The 19,245-nt window shown below is 38.5% G+C and overlaps 1 protein-coding gene across 11 annotated transcripts in view; it reads left to right on the top strand.

Moving 5' to 3' along the window:
* shank3a (SH3 and multiple ankyrin repeat domains 3a) overlaps positions 1-19,245 on the top strand; it is a 162,893-nt gene that overhangs the window by 79,118 nt on the left and 64,530 nt on the right. For 10 of the 11 annotated variants that reach the window (XR_004948077.1, XM_024281650.2, XM_024281649.2 and 7 more), the window contains 5 exons: positions 6,405-6,482; positions 6,582-6,648; positions 7,844-8,091; positions 8,207-8,376; positions 18,842-19,023. Coding sequence is in view for 10 of the 11 variants with exons in the window: in XM_024281650.2 (XP_024137418.2) it covers positions 6,405-6,482; positions 6,582-6,648; positions 7,844-8,091; positions 8,207-8,376; positions 18,842-19,023 (745 nt within the window). In the remaining variant the exon portion in view is untranslated. The remainder of the gene's footprint in view (positions 1-6,404; positions 6,483-6,581; positions 6,649-7,843; positions 8,092-8,206; positions 8,377-18,841; positions 19,024-19,245) is intronic. The other variant, XM_036212448.1, reaches the window with a different exon arrangement.

The following is a 19,245-nucleotide window of genomic DNA, read 5'->3' as shown; positions in this document are numbered from 1 at the left end:
AAAATACGTGTCTGGTGTGAATTGGAGGTTAAGCGGATACCGTATGCAGTCCACTTGCACGCCGCTTAGCGCTTTTGCCTTCGGTGTCAACTAGGCGTAACCCAGTTACTATTGGGTGATAGTAGGGTACACCCAGAACAGGTCACCAATCTGTTGCGGGGCCACAATCACACACCCATACACACCTCACTTTCACACCTAGGGACAATTTAGAGTCACCAATTAACCTATTAACCATATGTTTGGACTGTGGAAGAAGCAGGAATACCTGGAGAAAACCCGCCCACAGACTGTGTTGACAGTCTAAAGACAAAATTGAAATGTTTCCCTTTTTCAAGTCTCTGGTTCAGTTTAGAAAAAAGCTGTTAGATGTAATATATTTGTATGTTTTTCAGTCAGGACTGATGTCCATTTCCAGTTTATGAATCATCACTAATTGTGTTATTTTGTGATAGTTTATATGGATGATTCACCAAAGCAATTAGTTTGGAGTTACACTCATTGATGTGCTTTGTTTCGAGAGATATTTTATTTAAATATGTAACATTTAATATTTTACTTGTTTTTTCTGGTATGAAATTTGTATAATGACTTAAACAACACCTTTCCTTCTGTTATTTTCTGTATGAATGTATGAAGCAAAGATTAAAACCGTTAAAGTACAGTAGCCTGTATTGGATAGCCTATATTTTACATTTCTATGTAGTCATGCAAAGGTAATGAAATATGCAGAGTCTGTTTTCAATATGAATGAACATGTTCCATATCGGGATAAGTGCTGGAAAACACTGGAGGAGAAGTCAGTGTTGTGTCTTCACATGCTCTTGTGTTCAGGCGGCTCAAAGAGAAAAGATGAAAAAGGATGCCAGGCAAAATCCCATTCTGATGCTTCACTGGAAAATAAAGAGTGGCGTTCAGTTCATGAACATTAAATGAGCCCTTCTCTTCCTCCTCACTCTCCCTCTCTTTTTTTTTTTTCTTTTTAATCTCATGAATGAATAAACACGAAACGTGCTTCGGCGTATGTGTTGTGATATTTAACTATGTTCTGCACAGCTAATTTCAGTTGTGATGAATGACCCGCTTCAGCTCGACTGCAGAAAGGCGTTCTCAGGAGAGAGCTGTAGCGTTGTGTGTGTTTGCCAAGCAGGAGTATCAATATTTAATACTCTATTTGAAAAAAACACACGTGACTTTAAGTCGTTGCATGTTCACCTTGTCAGCAGAGGTGGGACAAAGGTCTAGCTTTAAGCACTTCACTGTGATCATTTTGAGCTGTTGTTAAGCTCAAAAGCTTCCCTTCAGTGCTAATTTTTATTCATCCTTTTTTGTGTTGATCAAAAGAATGAGAAATGCTAGTACTTCTTCCAAGACGTTTTTGTGGTAATGGACCCTTTCCCAGCTCTGTGGCTGCAGTTGGGTCAGTGGAGAGCCAACATCACGTTGAGCCGATTGATCCGAGAAACTGTGCGTCCTAGCAGGAATCCAAAAAAAAAAAGTCTGAAACAGGGATGATTATCCACAATGACAGTAGGAGAGGGGACTCACTGAATCGACGGGAAGCTCGTCGTCCACTGTGAAGATCAATAGATCCATACTCAAAGAGAGGGGAACGTGACAGAAAGAAAGAGTGATAGATGAAGGTAGGAAAGAGGGATTATTGACAAGATAGCTTTCCGTAATCATTAACACTGTATGTTTGCTCAATGCAAGTCGCTGTCCATGGATCTGTCTGGTCTTTAGTCTTTACTTACTGGCCTATCAGCTGAGCAGATGTGATGTGTTGCAGTGGATGAAGACTTGGCGGGGATCTTTTGTCTGGCAGACAGTTCTGTGGAAACTTGTTGGCTGAGTAAAAGAACGAGACAGACAAAACTGGTGGCTCATGGGGGCAAAGTTAATTAGAGAAATTGAAGCAAGAAACACTGATTTATGCAAACTAGTCAAACCATAGGTGTTACAAGACAGTATTTATGCAATTATTTGCTGTATTTTAAGCTAAAGCAACCATAAGTGCATGGAAACCAGTGAGGACAGGGAGCCTTTTTGTAATGAATTCCTATAGGAAGCCTTTGAGAGAGGAGCAAGACAGATGGGCCGTGCTGTAATTGGCCTCTTCATTCTTGTTTGCACTTTCTGTGTATTGTGACTCAGAAAAAGAAAAATAAGCAAAGGTGAGAAAAAAATTGATTAAATCCAACAAATTTATCAGAGTCTAACTTGTCAAACATTGTGTTCAGACAAAGCAGATTATTTTTTACCCTGATAACTATTACAACCAACCCATTTAAATGGTCGATCGGCTTTTATTTTTTCTCTTTACGCATTGCATCACTAGATATTCCAGAGTCCTTTATGTGTGAAAACAGCTAAAAACTGTATTTTTTTTTTTTTTTTACAAGTTCTTCAACCCACCTCTGTCCCTGCACCACCAGTTTCACATTTTGAAGTGATACTGTGACTGAATCGGTGTCATATTTGTCATTAATGATGCACTGTTCTCATCTCTGGAGTGTATTTATTTCTGCACCCCATCGAACACAGCTGCACCGCTAAGTATTAACATCTGTCAGTTGCTGCTTTACTCACAGATTAACATTTATGAATAAAAATATAAAATGTGGTTTTGGACCAGCATATTTTTATCATAGGACTAAACATGCTACGGTTGTTTTATTTTAATAAAATTGAAATAGCTTAAGGACCTTGACATATAACCATTTTAATGTAACTGTTTTTTTTATTTAACTAAAGCAAATTATTTACTAAATTTTCCAGTTTTATCTGAAGAGATTTTTTGTTTGCTCAGTGTAAGGATGGAACTTCTTCTTCTATCATTTTCCTGTCTTCTGCATACTCTAACACCTGCTACGTCATTTCCCTGCATCCATAAGCCTCCTCTTTTTCTAAACATTAGGATGAGACTCCAAAGATAAAAGTGACATTTATTTTGTTTATTCACAGTCAAATATGAAGCAATAATTAGATGAAACTGTTTAATTATGTTTTATTTTGAAAAACAAAAAAGGATGGATATCCATTTATATGTATTATTTGTGATCATACATTATAATTATAAGATAAGAACTGCTCTGTTATCTTAAATTCTACCTCCATTCACCAAAAAAGAATTCACATTTCATTTTCAGATAACCTTGAAAAGGATGTGTTGTTTGTGTGTTCAGTCAGAGTGTGTACTTGTTTTTTTTTTTTAAATATCAACCTTATGTTGATATTTATTGGGTTTTTAAATGAGAGAATGTGTTCTTCTTTTTCTCATTTATTCTTCTAATGAGGTGAAAGTATTAAAAGAGGATTGGCTTAAGTTAGACTTACGTATGAAACAATGTTAAAACTAGAACATGGAATAGGCTGTAAAAGACATCAACTAAAGACCATAATATCCTAATAAGAAAAGCTGTTCTATACTGTGTTTTTCAGTATGTGTGCCCATGATGTGCATTAAACATCCACTCAAATAAAAAGGAAACTCTTCCTTTGACAGTACAGTACTTTCAGGTCATGTTCTCCGGACATTTTTCTGACGATGGAGGACATGTATAATGAAAACTGGACTAAAAATTGCATTTTTGAACATTTCTTGATTCAAATCATTGTGAATCAGAAACAGTTGAAAAATGTCATTTTAAGAACTGCTTATTTGTGACATCGAAAATACACTAAGTGGGGCACGAGCTCTAAGCTCTCAGCTATGTGGGAGGGAATAAGGGGGAAAGTTGTTCTGCGCCAATAGCCCCGCCCACTAATCAAAGGCAATAAAAGATTATCTGAGTGTGTCTTTAGAATAACCTGCATTATTTTATTGGCAGTTCACATCTGGCTCAAAACTGTACTGCTAAGTGGCTCGGCTATTGCTCGCTATTTTGTTGCGTTATCAATCATGCAGATGCTGAGTGTATTTGTGTTGTGAACCAGTGTTGTGATAGTCGGGGCTACTGAAGGCAGATATATGGTTTATGCATATTTATGCATCCATTTGAAGAAGTTTGGATTATTTTCGTGGGAGAAATGCAGACACGCTGCCAAAGACTCTAGGATGATGTCATGAAATGGGCGGCACCCACACGCAACAGTAGGTGGAGCCTCGGGAATCTAGTCGTTTTACTTCTGGGTTGGAACAAACTCATGAAAAATAACTAATATTTCCTAAATAATTAGTTTTTTAGTGTTCTAAGGTAATAAACTATTATATATTTGGATAAAGTTTACTCTGAAAGGCTTAAGAAAATCATGGTATGCCCCTTTCCAGAGGAGGGCGCTCCTTTTTTTTTTACAGCTTATTAAAAAAAAAAAAAAAAAAGTGTGGATGTTACTCACGGAACTCCTCAGTTCAGTTAATTTGCAAAGCTACATTATGTTACACTGCATGCCCACATTTTGCTGCCTGTGAGGCGCAGTGGTGACAGGAGTCGCCAAAGTCAATGTGCTGATAGTGGAGAAAGGCAGGTCCTATAATTTCGGCTTGATGTGTTAAATTACATATCGACTCTCCAGCAGTCAGCACATGGGGACACTGACAAGAGTCTGCCAGGCACGGATGGTTAGGAATTCTGATTATTTGTTCGCAAACAATGTGAAATGCAAATGTCACTCTTACTAAAATGTAGGCGAAATTGTCCCAAAACAATGTTCATGTTGAAAAAAAGCACATTGTTCAAAGATGCTTTTTTTTTGCACATTCTTTTATCTAAAGTATATTTAATAGATAATAAAGCTCAGAGGTTTTGAAGCAGATCTTCATTCACAGTGACACTGAGCTGCAAAATCCCCAAATGATATTGAATGTTTACAGTTGTGTTTTAAATAAATCCAATTATAATTATCATTATGAAAAAAAAGGTTTATAATGCAAAGAAAAAGACAGGATAGTACATGTATTTTATAAAAGAATCTGGCTACAGGGTTTTAGTGCATCCAAACACAAATTTGTGAGAACATAAACCGTCCAATTAAATAATAAAAACACAATAGCAACTTGCCTTGTGATTAATTATAAATATATATTTCATATCTTTTAAAATGTTTGTTTTCATCAATATACAATAATAATATTTATTTAAATATATATTTATGAAAAGCATGTGTACTAATACAATATTTTTTAACATCCACATAATTATCTTTATATAATCTAGTGTTTTGTCATAATTTCTTGTATTGTGGACACACTATATGCTTGTTACTGTAACTTTAAAATATTTTTACTTTGTTTTTTTTTTTTTTAATCCCAGAATAAAAAACTTTTTACTGTAACGTCAGACAAAATGGCAACAGAGCTCTGTTGTCAGAGAGAAATAATCCACGACTCATTTAATATCATCCATACAATACGAAAACAAAAATAAATATTGTCCACATTTCGGAAACAGTTGTTTAGGTTACCTTTCATTATTTACGTAAAACAATGTTTAAACAACATTCAGCAGTCAACTTTGACTTCTAAACCATAGGCATGTAACAGGAAATCACGCTTTAACTTAAAATTGTCTGTTCCTCTAAGATTTTTCTTCAAATTATTGGAATTAAATGTTTGTAGATTGACACTAAAAACTTTTTCTAAATCATATTTTATTTCGTTTTTTCTTAATTACACAAAACAACATAAGAAAAGAAGAAGAAAAAATTTAAGATGGAAAAAAAATCCAGAAACTTTTAAATTTTTTGTGTTTGATCGTTTTCTGCATCCATCCATCCATCCATTTTCTTGACCGCTTCATCCCGTTCGGGGTCGCGGGGGTGCCGGAGCCCATCCCGGCTGCTGATGGGCGAAGGCGGGGCACACCCCGGACAGGTCGCCAGTCCGTCGCAGGGCCTACCGTTTTCTGCAAATACTTTGATTTTTTTTAGATTTACAGTTGCGGCAGTAAGAATTGTCCATGTTTTTCTTGTCACCAGGGACTGAACAGCAGTGAATCTAAAAATGTCTATGTTATCGTTTGCCGCAGCATCTCACAAATCTTTTTTTTTTTCCAAATACAAAAAGTCATGTTCAGCCATGGGGGCTTTTCAAGAGACACCCTTGTTCATTTTGCACTGTCACCTCTGTCAAAATGATTTTCAAACAGTCTCAAAAGGCTGTTTCTTTTAGAGTGGATCAAAGCGCTTGCTTGTGACGCTGCTTCTGGCAAAACTGTCCCTCTGCACGAGCCACAAATAATAAAACTTCACTTAATATTTGTCTTTCTCAAAACCGTGTCCAGATTCCTTGAAGTTTCTTTATTTTTTTAAATTAGCATTTTAAATTTCCATGTTCAAGGTTGACATGTATTTAAGAAAATAATCTGCCGTTAAACCCGATTGATTTTTCAGGCTTAACTGATTCTTCATCTGATTTAGAGTAAAATCCCGACCTCCGTGACAGAAACATCTCTGCTTCATTTCAGGAAAGCTGTGCACGTGTTCTCCTGTTCCGCGGAGCCAATAAAGAGATCAAAAACTACAACAGCCAAACTGCTTTTCAAGTATGTGCAGATCAAAACAAAACATGTATTTCTTGTTTCCACTTTTAAATATGTCTGTCCTTTTAAACATCATGTATCGTTTGCCTTTTCCATTGTTAGGTGGCTATTATCGCTGGAAACTTTGATCTGGCAGAAATCATCAAGGTGCACAAAGCATCAGATGTTGGTAAGCTGACGGCACGTTTTATAAAAAGTGACAACTACGGTAGCCCTGAAGTTCAAACCAACGCAAAAACATGTTAAAGATCACAGCTACAATTAAAAAAAGCAACATTATATTTTAGATAGCAAAGCAAAAATCCAGAAAACAAAGCGCTATTCCAATAAAATGAAATAAGATAAAAAGGAAAGCAAAAAGTTTCAAAAAATGAAACTAAAAAGGGAACTGGAAGGGGAAGATATGGGACATCAGTGATTGGGTGATGAAGTTTGTTCACCTTTTTAACCAGAAGTTGTTTGTCATGGAAATATCTTCTGACAGACAATATTTCTTGAAGTTTCTGGCCATAGGAACTGCAAAAGTTTGGTGATTGCTCAATCAAATCTTTACCACAGGTAGAGCATCCTTCTGCTTTCACTCTTCTTCAAAATCAAACATCATCAACCAATCAGCGATGCTCCAGAGTACTTTTTGCAGGTTTCCTATTTTGCTTCAGTTTTTTTTTTTTTTTTTGAAATTACTTTATTTTTAAGTGTTGGTTTCTGAAATTTTGTTTTAATTCCTAAAATTTAATGTTTTTTTTTTAATCATTTGTTTTGCTTTTTCAATTGTGATTTACTGATTTCTCTTAAAAATGTAAAGGAAAAAGTGTTAAAAAAATCTGATCAAGCCTGAAAAGTTTCAAACAAATAAGGAATGAAAGCCCATTTTGATATGAATGGAAATGTGACCAATTTTTAAAAGGACGTAGAAGTTATTGTTGATTTATTGAGTAGTTGATCTGATAGAAAATAGACATGGAAATTCTGCCACCTGGTGTTAGCCAGCGGTAATGCCCGTACTTCACAAGATTGATTCATTCAGCTTTTATTAAACACACTTATGTGTTTGAGGCAAACACTAATGTAAATGTTATATAATGTGTCAAATTCATATTTAATTCATCAATATTTGTAAGAAAAATGGCACAAGGTTTTTAATAATATGTCTTTTTTTGCCCTCTTAACAGTAATTTATTGTTTAAAATTTAATTCTATCAAAAAAAAAAGAAAAGTCTGGCTGTGTGTTCACTCCTGCTGTGATTAACACAACCTGGTAACAACGTGTGAACAGATTTTAGCTGTCATGAGATGTTTTTTGTTGATTTGTCATTCTGCTCGTGTCTGCTTTTCCATCTGTCTGTGTCTCTTCTCCTCCCCAGTGCCTTTCAGGGAGACCCCCTCCTACACCAACCGTCGACGTCTGACAACCGGCCCCCTGCCCTCACCACGGTCCCTGCTCCGCTCTGCGAGTGACAACAACCTGAACGGTGACCACGATCACATTCACAGTCAGCCCCCCAGAGAGGGCCGTGGTCGTCAGGGCCCGTCGCCTGTCCCCTCGCTGCGCAGCCTCCCAGCCTTCGGGCAACAGCACAGCAGCCTTGGAGAAGTAAGACATGTTAAAAAGGTGTGAAGGTTTTAACATATATTTAAAAAAAAAAAAAAAAAAGATAAAATCGTTGGTGTAATGTTTATGACTGCAACGATCTTAATTTACCAATACTTGACATTTTTCACGCCAGAGTCGTCACGGTGAGATCCCTGACAGCAGTCTTCAGAGCACCGGCAGCTCCAGATCGTCCCATTCCCGTTCGCCTTCGCTACGTCACATGCATGAAGATGACAAACCGATTCCCAGACGGTCCCAAAGCCACGGCTACCCTCATGGATACAGCCCTCGCGGACGACTCAGGTGTGGAAGATTTACTCTCACTTCAGCAGCGTTGCCTCTCGGCGTTTAGCTCATGTCATCCCTCCCTCTTTTTTTTATTTACTCCAAGTAGATAATCTCTGATTAGCTTCTTAGCTATGCGCCTCCTTTGATAGTTGAACCATATTTCAAAAAGCTACAAGCCCCATGCGATGTGTCTGACTCACTTGTTAGTCACCAAGCATCACTGCCTCCTATTCCATCTGCTGCCGTCTGCTGCTGGGACAAACATGACATGGAATCAGCCAGAGCACAATAATTATTTATTCATCAGTCACATGCACGTCGAAAGCTGTTTTCTCCCTGAAGCTGCTCTAAAAAAGTTGTTAGGAGTAAGCTGAGAGGTGAGTCTGTAAATGTATGCAGATATACTAATAGACTGGCAGCCCTGCTCCTGTCAGTCTTAGAGTGGTGTGTTTTTGTAACTGGCTCAGAAAAAGAGCAGTTAAGGTAATGTAGGTAAATCTCCATCTTTGTTGGCTGCCATGTTTGTTTTTCTTTAGGGTGGCCGACTCCTTCTGTGGCTTCTTGTGCTGTTTGTAGTTAGACAGATGGATTGGGGTCTAATAATAATCACCATTGGGACTCATTGAAGCCTGCCAGTATGTGAGTGGCTGTCAGTTTGTGAGAGAGAATGAGACAGACAGTGGATACATTTAAGCTACCGGATGAGACACTCGGTTTAAAACAGCTCGTCACTTGATCTTTAGACCAACTGCCAGGCACAACAGGATTGTGTGATCACATCTCCAAGCAAAAGATTAATCACGTCATGAGCACTTGGTTTGTCAACTAGTTGTTAACATCGTATGTTGGCAAAGAATCCAACAATTGTACAACAGACACTGCTCTCTGACATGAATTTTCTTTTTATTTATTTTTGAGCTTGAATTATTTTGACATGCTTATTGATTCAGTCACCATAATGTCAGCATATAAATCCTAAAGACTGACCCCCATCCCTTATCTTTTGAGATCCAGCTGACCCCAACCTTTACATTGAAGTTTTATCCCTCCTTTGATAAAAGTGAACAGGATTTCAGTGAAAATCAAAAATCATAAAAAAAAAAATAAATAATCGAATACAAAGGACCCCCCGTCCCCTTCTAACTCCCAGCCCCTGCGGCCAAAGAATGTCCACTACTGATCCAAACTCATCAAAAACACCTCTGATCCTGCTTTGTAAACATTTATTAGAAAATGAAGAGTTTTTTATTTATTTTATTTAGTACAGCAGCATACTTTCTGACACAGATGAGGAGTGTCACTGTATTTCTCTGTGACTTACAACCAGGAGCACAAGCTTCCTCCTTTATCAGATAAGAGCGGGAGGGCATCTTCTTTGTTTTTTCCATAATAAACATCTGCTCCGGATGATAATTATCCTCCATGATTATCTTCTTCAGCATATCAGGATTTTTTAGAGCCGCTTCTGAGTCAGCTGATGCCATTTCTCTACATACTGTAGGGGCATGGAGGGGGCAGCCGACAGGCACATTGAGTTAAAGTCCCATTAATTGTCACGCGCCTAGGTGTGTGAAATTTGTTATCTGCATCTGACCCACCCCCTGGGGGAACGGTGATCTGCATACACAGCCACACTCAGGTTTAACTCCCCAATCAGAACAAGCAGAGAGGCACTGGGTCCAGTTTTTAGAGCCTTTGGTATGACCCGACCGGGATTTGAACTTAGGACCTTCCAGTCTCAGGACAGTCACTCTCCCACAAGGCCACCGGGCATGCCTTTCACACCGCAGCACCTCTTTCGGACGCAATGGTCTCATAAGTGTCTTGAGTTGTCTGAGTTTTTGTGACAAGCCGAAAGAGTCGTGTGACTTAAAAAATAATCGGAATATGTGAAACCGGAATAGACTCTTTTCACGGTGACGTCACACAAAATGACGTCAAAGTAACTTCCTGTTAATGGATTTAAACCGCAAAAAGAACTGAACGCTGTTTAACACAATTTTACGTAAATAATAAAAGGTAACCGTACCAATTCCAACAGAAAATTGTACAATATTTATGTTATGAATGTCCTGACAAACTGTATTTTCATTTATTCTGATAGATCGTTCACAAATCTAAATGCAGATTTGAATTATCCTTTAATATTTGAGGTTCTTTTGACAATATCAACCTTTCATTTGAGGAGATATTATTCTATCGAGTTCTATTTTGATTATGTTATTCACATGTGTTATAAGCACAAAACAAATAAAAATTCATGTTGGCCACACGTAATAGGTGCAATATGCACATTGCTGCATATTGGCCGTGCGTGTTTTAACTCCACCCAAGAATAAATTCAGTTGTTGTAATAAGAGGAATTTGTTGTTTTTTTGAATGTTTATAATAGGAATATTATTTCTATCCTTGTTTACTTTTATTATCCTGCAGATATCAGACTCGGTTATGAGCAAAAGACAAGAGGAGCTACTTCAGACAATAACGCAACAATTAGTTTTTCTTTATTTTAAGACACGTTGAACTTCTCTTACTCTAGCTCTGTTTTTAGTGATTTTGTGCACACGGAAATGTACGAAACTTTAACTGGGCAGAAAAGATGTTCTGCAGCTCTGCGTCTGCCTCTCATTTGTTCCTCATGCCATCTTGATTTTGATGACTTCTCAAAAAACACAAGTTTGTAAGTAGGAGCGACTTTTGTCAGCAGAAGACTTTAAGGTTTTGGAACAATTAAGTTACTTTCATATTCACTGCAAGGAGAAATCAGGGGAAACACAAGGTCATTTTCTTACATACTTGTACAAATAAGCACACAGTGTTTATTTCTTCCCATGAACAAGCGGCAATGTGCAAAAAATGTGCAAAAAAATGCAAAAACACTAAATATAACCAAGTATCTAATTTCTAGTCAATATTTCTTTTTTCTTTCAAAGATTGGACACAATAACATCAAAACTTGGCCAAGACAGCAAGAGAGGAACTTGTAGTACGCAGAAAATCAGTCACAGTCTTTATAAATGATATCCTATGAATTCATGGCGTCTTTTAGTAAATAAAATAGATTAATTTGACAAAAAATACTAACAAGATATTTAGTGTTTGCACTATGAGCACTGGAGGTCCACAGTCAAATCATGACTGTTACGTTACCTGATCTCAGTTTGTTCTAGAAAACTTTTTGTTGTTGAAAAAGATGAATCGAGTTTAGTCTGTGAATTAATGAAGTCTAATAGACACTGTCTACCCTGCTACCCAGTAACAACAAAGCAAAATGACAGATTGGGGTTATTCTATAAATGTACCAGATAAGCTTAAGGAGCCCAAGGCAAAAAAAAAAAAAAAGTTTATTTTTTTTCTTTAAGTTTAACCTGACATACATGCAGATTTTTTACAAATTTGTGAAAAATGCGCACAGACAAAGTCGATATTGCAGATGCTATAGAAAAGCCATTGTTTTCTGTCTTAACTGCAATGGTCCCCAAATGTCTGACTAATGGATGTCACAGGAATTCTCCTGTGCAGTAAATATGTGTGGAGGAGTATAAAATTAGGACTTAATTTTCAGCTCATTTTTTCAAACATCCTCTAGTGTTTGTACAGTGTGTGCAAATAGCTGTAAGCCATATGGATAATCTCTCCCTTGTGGGTCATTAAAACAAAGGCAAGGTACTCCATCGGATTCACTTTTCATCCGCAGGGGATCTGAGGATCTTTCATTTACAATTCACTTAATTGCTTTAATTCATTTAACTGTAATAAAGTACGATAATTTTTAAAATGTTTTGCTTCAAAATGAAATCATGTTTTTTTACAATGTCAACCTTGAAGGTCTGCCATGACAGATTGACAGCAGAAAGATGATTTTGGAGTCAGAAATGGAAGCAAAGATACTTAACTCTTTAACACTGGAGCTCCAGTGTTTATGTTATTTGATTTACTGTAACTTTTCATATCTGAAAACAATCAACATAATTCCAGTAGATTCTGAAGGAGAAAAGCGGCGTGAGCCACGCCGCTTTTCTCCTTCAGAATCTACTGGAATTATGTTGATTGTACGTTAAAATGTTTGTGTTTAAGCGTCACTGGCATTGCTTTAGGTACTAAAGGGTTAACCCATTATGACTGCTGTGTTCTGGCCTAAATAACCTCCAATCTGGAATCTTCTCCCCCCGTGCATCAGCCTTAAACCATAAAATAAATCAGAAGAGAGTTCAATAATTCCACACAGACCAGATGGTCTTCATGGTCTGAACCTGCACCCAAACGAGATTTGAATATTGCGTTTACATTTCTCCCCTGTTTTTCTTGATTTCTCTCCCTGACCTTCTGTTCGTGCCCACAGTTACTCCAGAGGCATGAGAGGGGCCAGGGGAGTGTGAAATTAGCTTGGCTGGTCAAGAGCCAAGGCTAAAGCTGCCTACGCCATCACGTCCTTCTTCGTCTGTGTGCGCATCGTTCTGCAAAACAAGCAGATTAAGGCGATCTCCAGTTTACACGCTGTTTTGGAGCTGTTCGTTATCTGAAAAAAGGCGCTGAGTGAAGTTTACATTCTACTTTCTCTTCATTAACTGCAAAACTTTAGTTAAGAAAGGACAAGAGGGTGTTTATTCATCCATGTGCAGCAAGGCAAGGACAAACTGATTATCATTAGGATGCAAAGTGTGATGCTGATTATGGCCGAGCTTATAATGAGCGCATTTCACCTCGCAGAGATGGGCTACTTGATAAAAGAGATATTTACCTGAGAAGGCAAGGCATCCATGTGAGAAAATGTTTGAGTGAAGCAGTTTGATTGCATCTGCGAAAATGGCATTGAGTGACATTTGTAGGTGCATCTGCAGATTTATGGGAGCATTTGATTAGCAACAGGTAAATAAAGCGAGGCAGTCATGCTCATTAACAAACTGTGCAAATGTTAGAATGTATTTTTGAGGGCCTAATTAGTGATCTAATAGTTGTCATACAAACATTTGCTTTTGCTTTTTTTTATTTTTACACATCCACAGAATTTGCTCTTGTTAGATTTGTGAAAATTACAGAATTCGGGCAGCTGTGGACTCAGGAGGTGGAGCTGTCAGCTGCCAGCTGGTTGTTTTTGGTCTCAGCGGTTATCGTGTCGAAGAGTCTTTGGTCAAGATCCAGAAACTGTAATTTTCTCCTCACTGGTTGAGTGATTATTTTATTTGCCCATTGTGTTTCTGCACCATATTTGTGCTTTTAATTAAATTATTATGGCAGTAAAGAGCAGTTTAATCTTTGTATGATACAACAGCTATAAAATATTGTTCCAATTTAAATATACAGAAATTCTAATTTAACATTTTTTTTGGTCTAATTTCAAACTATTAGTTAATTGGAGTGTTTGTTGAGCATTTCTGCTGTTTTGTTGTCTGTTGCCGTGGTTACAGAAATAAGGATGGTGTCCTAGGAAACATAGACACTCCTGTGACAGACTACATTCCAATTTAACTGTGTGTTTGTGTGTGTGTGTAATATTATTGTGTGTTTGGATCCTGCATCTTTGTTTCATTGGAGCTACTGTTAATGAGGCACACTTAAGGAAAGGAGAGGGCAACACAAAACAAGTGACAGGAAAAGATGCTTATCATCCTCATCCATCTAGGACGTAATGTTTGAAATTCTTGTACTTATAAAATAAAATTTAAAGGCCTACGGACATAAAACAGGTTAATTATTGTAGATATTTTACATTTAGAATAGTAGAAACTCACAAACAGATTTGAAATAAGCTGGAAATGTTTTAAAAATATGTTTAATCTTTATCAAAGGCAGAGATATTGAAGTTACTAGGAATCCCTAAACAGCTTCCTTCCTCTTTGGTCACTGTAACTAAAAAGAGGACTCTGCTTTCTGTCATTTAGCCTAATTTTAAAGGACGCGCTGACAGAACGTACAAAACTGCTGGAAAATAGACTCTAAGACCCCCGAAATCGAAAAGAGGATATAAAATAATTAAATAAACATGAAAAGGATCCCGTTCATGGCTGTGATACTAATCCCTGCTGCGGGAACATTTAAGTGTGAAGACCCAAGGCACGTTTTGTTCGGGACAATTGGTACATTTTTTAATCTGATTTTAAATTTGAGTCCTGATACTGTTGGAGTACTAAATTGACAATAAAGATATAAAACTGTTCATACCTTTTAAATGGGGCTGATTTTAAAAAACGCATCGATCAATTTAAATCAGTTTTCACTTAAAAAATATATTATTGGTGATTCAACTGTTTAAAGCAATTCCTTCTATAGCTTTTAAGTAAATTTGTTCTCTTTTGTTAGTTTTAACTCAGGAATTTATTCTTTTATTAATTTCAGTTTAAATCATTATTTATGTGAAAGCAGGTTTTATTACTAAACAAAATATCTTTTTGACTGGAAATTTGACAAACAAATTAATGCCTCCTCAAATAATGCTTAAATTGAATTCTAAACTTATGAATTTAAATTGAACCGATTCAGTATTTTTGGTACTCACCACTGCTAAAAAAAGTACAATATAATCTCACTGCTTTCAGTAAAAGCTGTTCAGCTACAGCACAGAGCAAATACTGCAGTTTTACCTTCTCAATCCCATCTGACACATAAAATCATGGCTGTCCAACTGTTATTAGTTTAGTTTCTGGGAGAGGCAAAGATCACGATGATTACACAACTGTAGACTGTTTAAAAAAAAGAAAAACCTTCTCACCCTCTGCGGGTGGTTTCTCACTCCAGCTTGGGTCCTCTCGCAGAATCCTGGGTGCTTAAGGGTCCTGCGCTGTATCTTATCTCTTTCTAGCACTGCGCTTTTCTGGACTGAGATATTTGAGGTTTTGCTCAGATATCTGCTATAGTTACTCCTCCAGTTTGAAGTTTACTGAGTAATCCTATAACTGCAGGCACCTCTGTCACCTTCCTCCAGTTCTTCCCCGAATCCTTGGTATTTCTTGGTATATGTGGAAGTCCTACAGGATCTTTGTTCTCTCATTCTTTACTACAGATGGCATTTTTCATCTCAAAGTCAGTGCTGTAGATGCTGGTGGTGTGGATGAGGGAGTCCTTTGCTCATGGAGTATACAGTAGCTTGACATCACCCGTATTGAGGAGGTGATTAATAGTGACCTCATTTCTGAGCCAGTATCCATAGCCTGAGGGGTTTCAGACCTAATGTCATATTTAATGCCCATTTGTGCAAGTAGCTTACCATTGGCTTCAAGGGAGGTTTTCACCAATCTCATTAAGTTTACAATTTATGCTTCTAGAGTCCCGTTAATGTTGTATTGCTCCAAGCATTCAGTGATCTATGTATGTGGCGTTGAGTCATAGGCGTTCTTTTAATCAATACAGGAAGTTCACAGGTCGGTGTGTCATGACCTGCAGTCTTGATCGACTGTTCTGTCAACCAGGGGTTGATGTTGGCTGTTCTGGTATTTCTGCCAATGACTCGTTTGTGCTTTGCTCTTGTATTGATCTTTGTGACTGACACAAGCTTGACAGTAGCAGGATAGCTTAGCTGGTAAGGCACTGGACCGGCAGTGTTTGATCCGAATGAGTCCTTAGACAAGACCTTCTTGGTATTGCCCACCTTATACCATGAGTGACCATGAAACACATGAACAGTTTATACCAGGGGTCGGCAAACCTTTGGATTTGTGGGCCACAAAAGTCTTGTTTTCACTGAGTGGTGGGAAATAGTCCAGGCAATTCTGGTTAGTGTTTCCCCTCAAAGTTGGACCGTCGGCATATGGGAGATGAAGCTAACAACAACAATGGAGGTCACCCAGCATCTTGTGTTTTTCTGCTTGGCTTTTGGTACTTCGTATATACAAAGCAATGCTGTTTGGGAGAAGATTGTGGGCGGTGAAGAGGAATGCAGCCTTTCTTTTGTTGAAATAGCCTTACACCCATCAACGGGTTTCAGTTGTAGCTCCGCCCTAACCAGTCCATTCCATTTTCATGGACCTAAAACCAAAAGGGGCCAAACAGAGTTCAGTTCGGCTTATAATGGAAACGCTCAAAATACACGATTGGACTGGGCTGTACCGCTCAGATACAAGAAGGCTATGGGGTTCTAAAATTTGACAGAAGGGCTGGACGAAGAGCAGTGTTTTGGTAATCTGACTCAAAAGAGAAAAAAATAATAACATGGAATCTGGACAATTTAATATTAAATATTCATTAAAATTAATATTTTAAAATAAAACATTTTGCATTTTTTAATTTTTCCAAATTTGTGACATTTTTTATTACTTGGTGCCAATTGCACCAATAGGTTGATGCTCATCAGGGAGAATCACAAACATAGAGTAATGCTGCGTTCATGATTCGAAAAATGACTGTCCAACTCAGAAAACAAGGATAAACATCATAAAAACAGTAATATATCCATCACAATATGAATACAGAATAACGTTCCTCACCTAAATAAAAGTCAATGTAAATGTAGGACAGCATCTATTGGTAGATACCAGAATGTACATACCCTAAATTCCAAAATCTATAAATGCAAGATTTCCAAGTCACTTTTGGCTCCTATCAATAAGGAGGAATAGAATAAAAGAAAATATTGTGGGAAGATGTGAGTAGGTGCATGAACATAATAATACATGATCGGCAGACTAAACATTAGTTTCCTTCCTCTCTCTGGTGTTGAATTTGTCCAACACTCCCCGAAAAAGCAGCTGGTATAACTGTATGACATTTTCCCGGCAGACAGTCTGCTCGGAAATTTGTGTTGTGGATGCAAACCAAACCAAATGAAGGTGTGAATTTTTTTTCTGCATTTGTTCGTTGTAGCGACCATTGTGTGTGCAAATCTGTAACAAATGTTTCATTTTTAAAAGTGCACTTCCACAAAGAAACGTGCTGAAGGACAAGTCAAAGTTATAAAGGGCAGCAATAGATTGGTGAGGTATGGGGATTATTAAAAGCAAGGTAAACAGAAAGATAAAGGAGGCAGAAGTATAGAATCAGGTGAATAAAAGGAGCAGCATCACTAAGTGAAAGGCAGGAAAGACTTTGAAAAAAGTCAAGAGTTTTACGTAAATTTGAAAGCATTTTTAGTTTTACAAGAACAGTTAAATGACAGTGCCTTAATGAAGCATCAAGTTTTTGTTGACGTACACATCTAATTACTGTTTCAAATATATGTACCATATATGTTTAAATAATATAATTAATAGCTTTTATTAATTCATGATTAAAGGTAGTGCATGTATTCTGAAAGATGACACACAGCATTGACAGGACAACCAGCAGAATGATGCTGAATGGCGCTTACACGGCGCAGAGGTGATGAATGAATACTAGGCGGAGCTCTGCTGCTGTATTAGAATTCATTGCTCGACAGAGAGACGGGATGAGAGAATGAAGATGCAGTGTGAAGAAATGTGGAAAAACGGAGGGATGAACGAGTGGCGTGGGGGAAAATGGATCTGAGTGAAAGAAAGAGGGCTGTGATTCAGAGAGAGAGAGAGACAGTGAGGAGCGACAATTAAGCATAATGGAGCTTTTTGCCACCCCTCCGCCACGGCGCCTCCCGCCCTCCCCCCACGCCGCACACATACTAGACTCAGCCTTCCTCGAGGACCCGTGGCACACGCACGCCGTCGAGCAGACAGGCTTAAGGAGATCGATCGCGGTGTGGGACTTGTGTGTCCGAGACATGCTGCTGGTTCTGTGAGGGTGCAATGTTAGCGGCGGCTGAGGGGGCTGTCTGTGTTTGTGCACGGTTAGAATGCACATAGAGGGTTCGCGGTGTGTGAGTGCGAGCAAGCAGTCAAAGGGGAGGAGAGCCACGGTGCGCAGCAGCAGCAGCAGCAGCATTGCCAGCGTGTGTGTGAGTGTCTGTCAGCATATGTGTGAGGGGTGGAGGGGAGAGGAGAGGCAGACGCGGCATGACTCCTGGGAGAGGGAGCGGGAGTTAGGGATCAGACCTAAACTCTCTCCTCCACAGCAGGAGAACCGGGACTCAAGGACGAGGACAGATCCGTAGAGCAGCCCGGAGCTTCTGGAACATGGGATGTACGGGGGATTTCTGTCTGTCTCTGCAGGGGACTTCTGCTGGAGCCCAAACTGAGGATGTGTTTAACTAAAAGCCACTTCCCGATGGACCTGCCAGACCCTCGCACGAAAGGATATAGTGTGATTCCATTTGCCAATACATTTTTTTTCTCCTACCTCGAATAGGATGCGAGAAAAAGGGAAGAGATAGAGGAAGAAGGTACAGAGCAAAAGGAATATTGGCTTTTGAGGAAGAGGGAATATAGGAGACTGGTGTAATTTCCTCTCATGACTTTTCTTCACATCACTGACTGTCGATTGGTAGACTCTTGGCCCTTTCTATGAATCCCTCCCTGGCTACAATAATAACCAGGGGGTGTCACCAGGTTGCTGTCCCACTGACAAACATGTCGGTGACCACGGGCTTCAGTTACCAGCTCCCGGGAATCACTACAGTAACATATGTATTTGTTTACAGCCCCGGCTCAGTGCATCGAGACCCAAGCCCACCCCATCACACTCCTCCGGCTCTAACGGGACCCCGTGGGCCCAAAAGGAAACTCTACAGTGCCGTCCCAGGACGTACTTTCATTGTAGTCAAGCCTTACACACCACAAGGGGAGGGGGAGATCCAGCTTAACCGTGGGGAGCGAGTTAAAGGTAGGTTCTCATCTTTTGTAAAACTTATTTCTTTGCTTTATACCATCTACAGGTGCAGGTCCCACAACCTGTATTTATGTTTTTGATTTAACCTTTATTTATCCACTCTTATTTATAACTGTGGTACGTTGTTGCTGCTTTGTTTCATAGCATTCCAGCAAATCCTGGTTTAGGACTTCCTGGGAAGACCACAACAATGTTTTGCTTACATGAAAATGAAAG

Source organism: Oryzias melastigma, linkage group LG6, assembly GCF_002922805.2.
Source record: "Oryzias melastigma strain HK-1 linkage group LG6, ASM292280v2, whole genome shotgun sequence".
Taxonomy (NCBI): domain Eukaryota; kingdom Metazoa; phylum Chordata; class Actinopteri; order Beloniformes; family Adrianichthyidae; genus Oryzias; species Oryzias melastigma.
The sequence above is the reverse complement of the archived record's forward strand: the minus strand, read 5'-3'. Positions and strand labels throughout refer to the sequence as shown.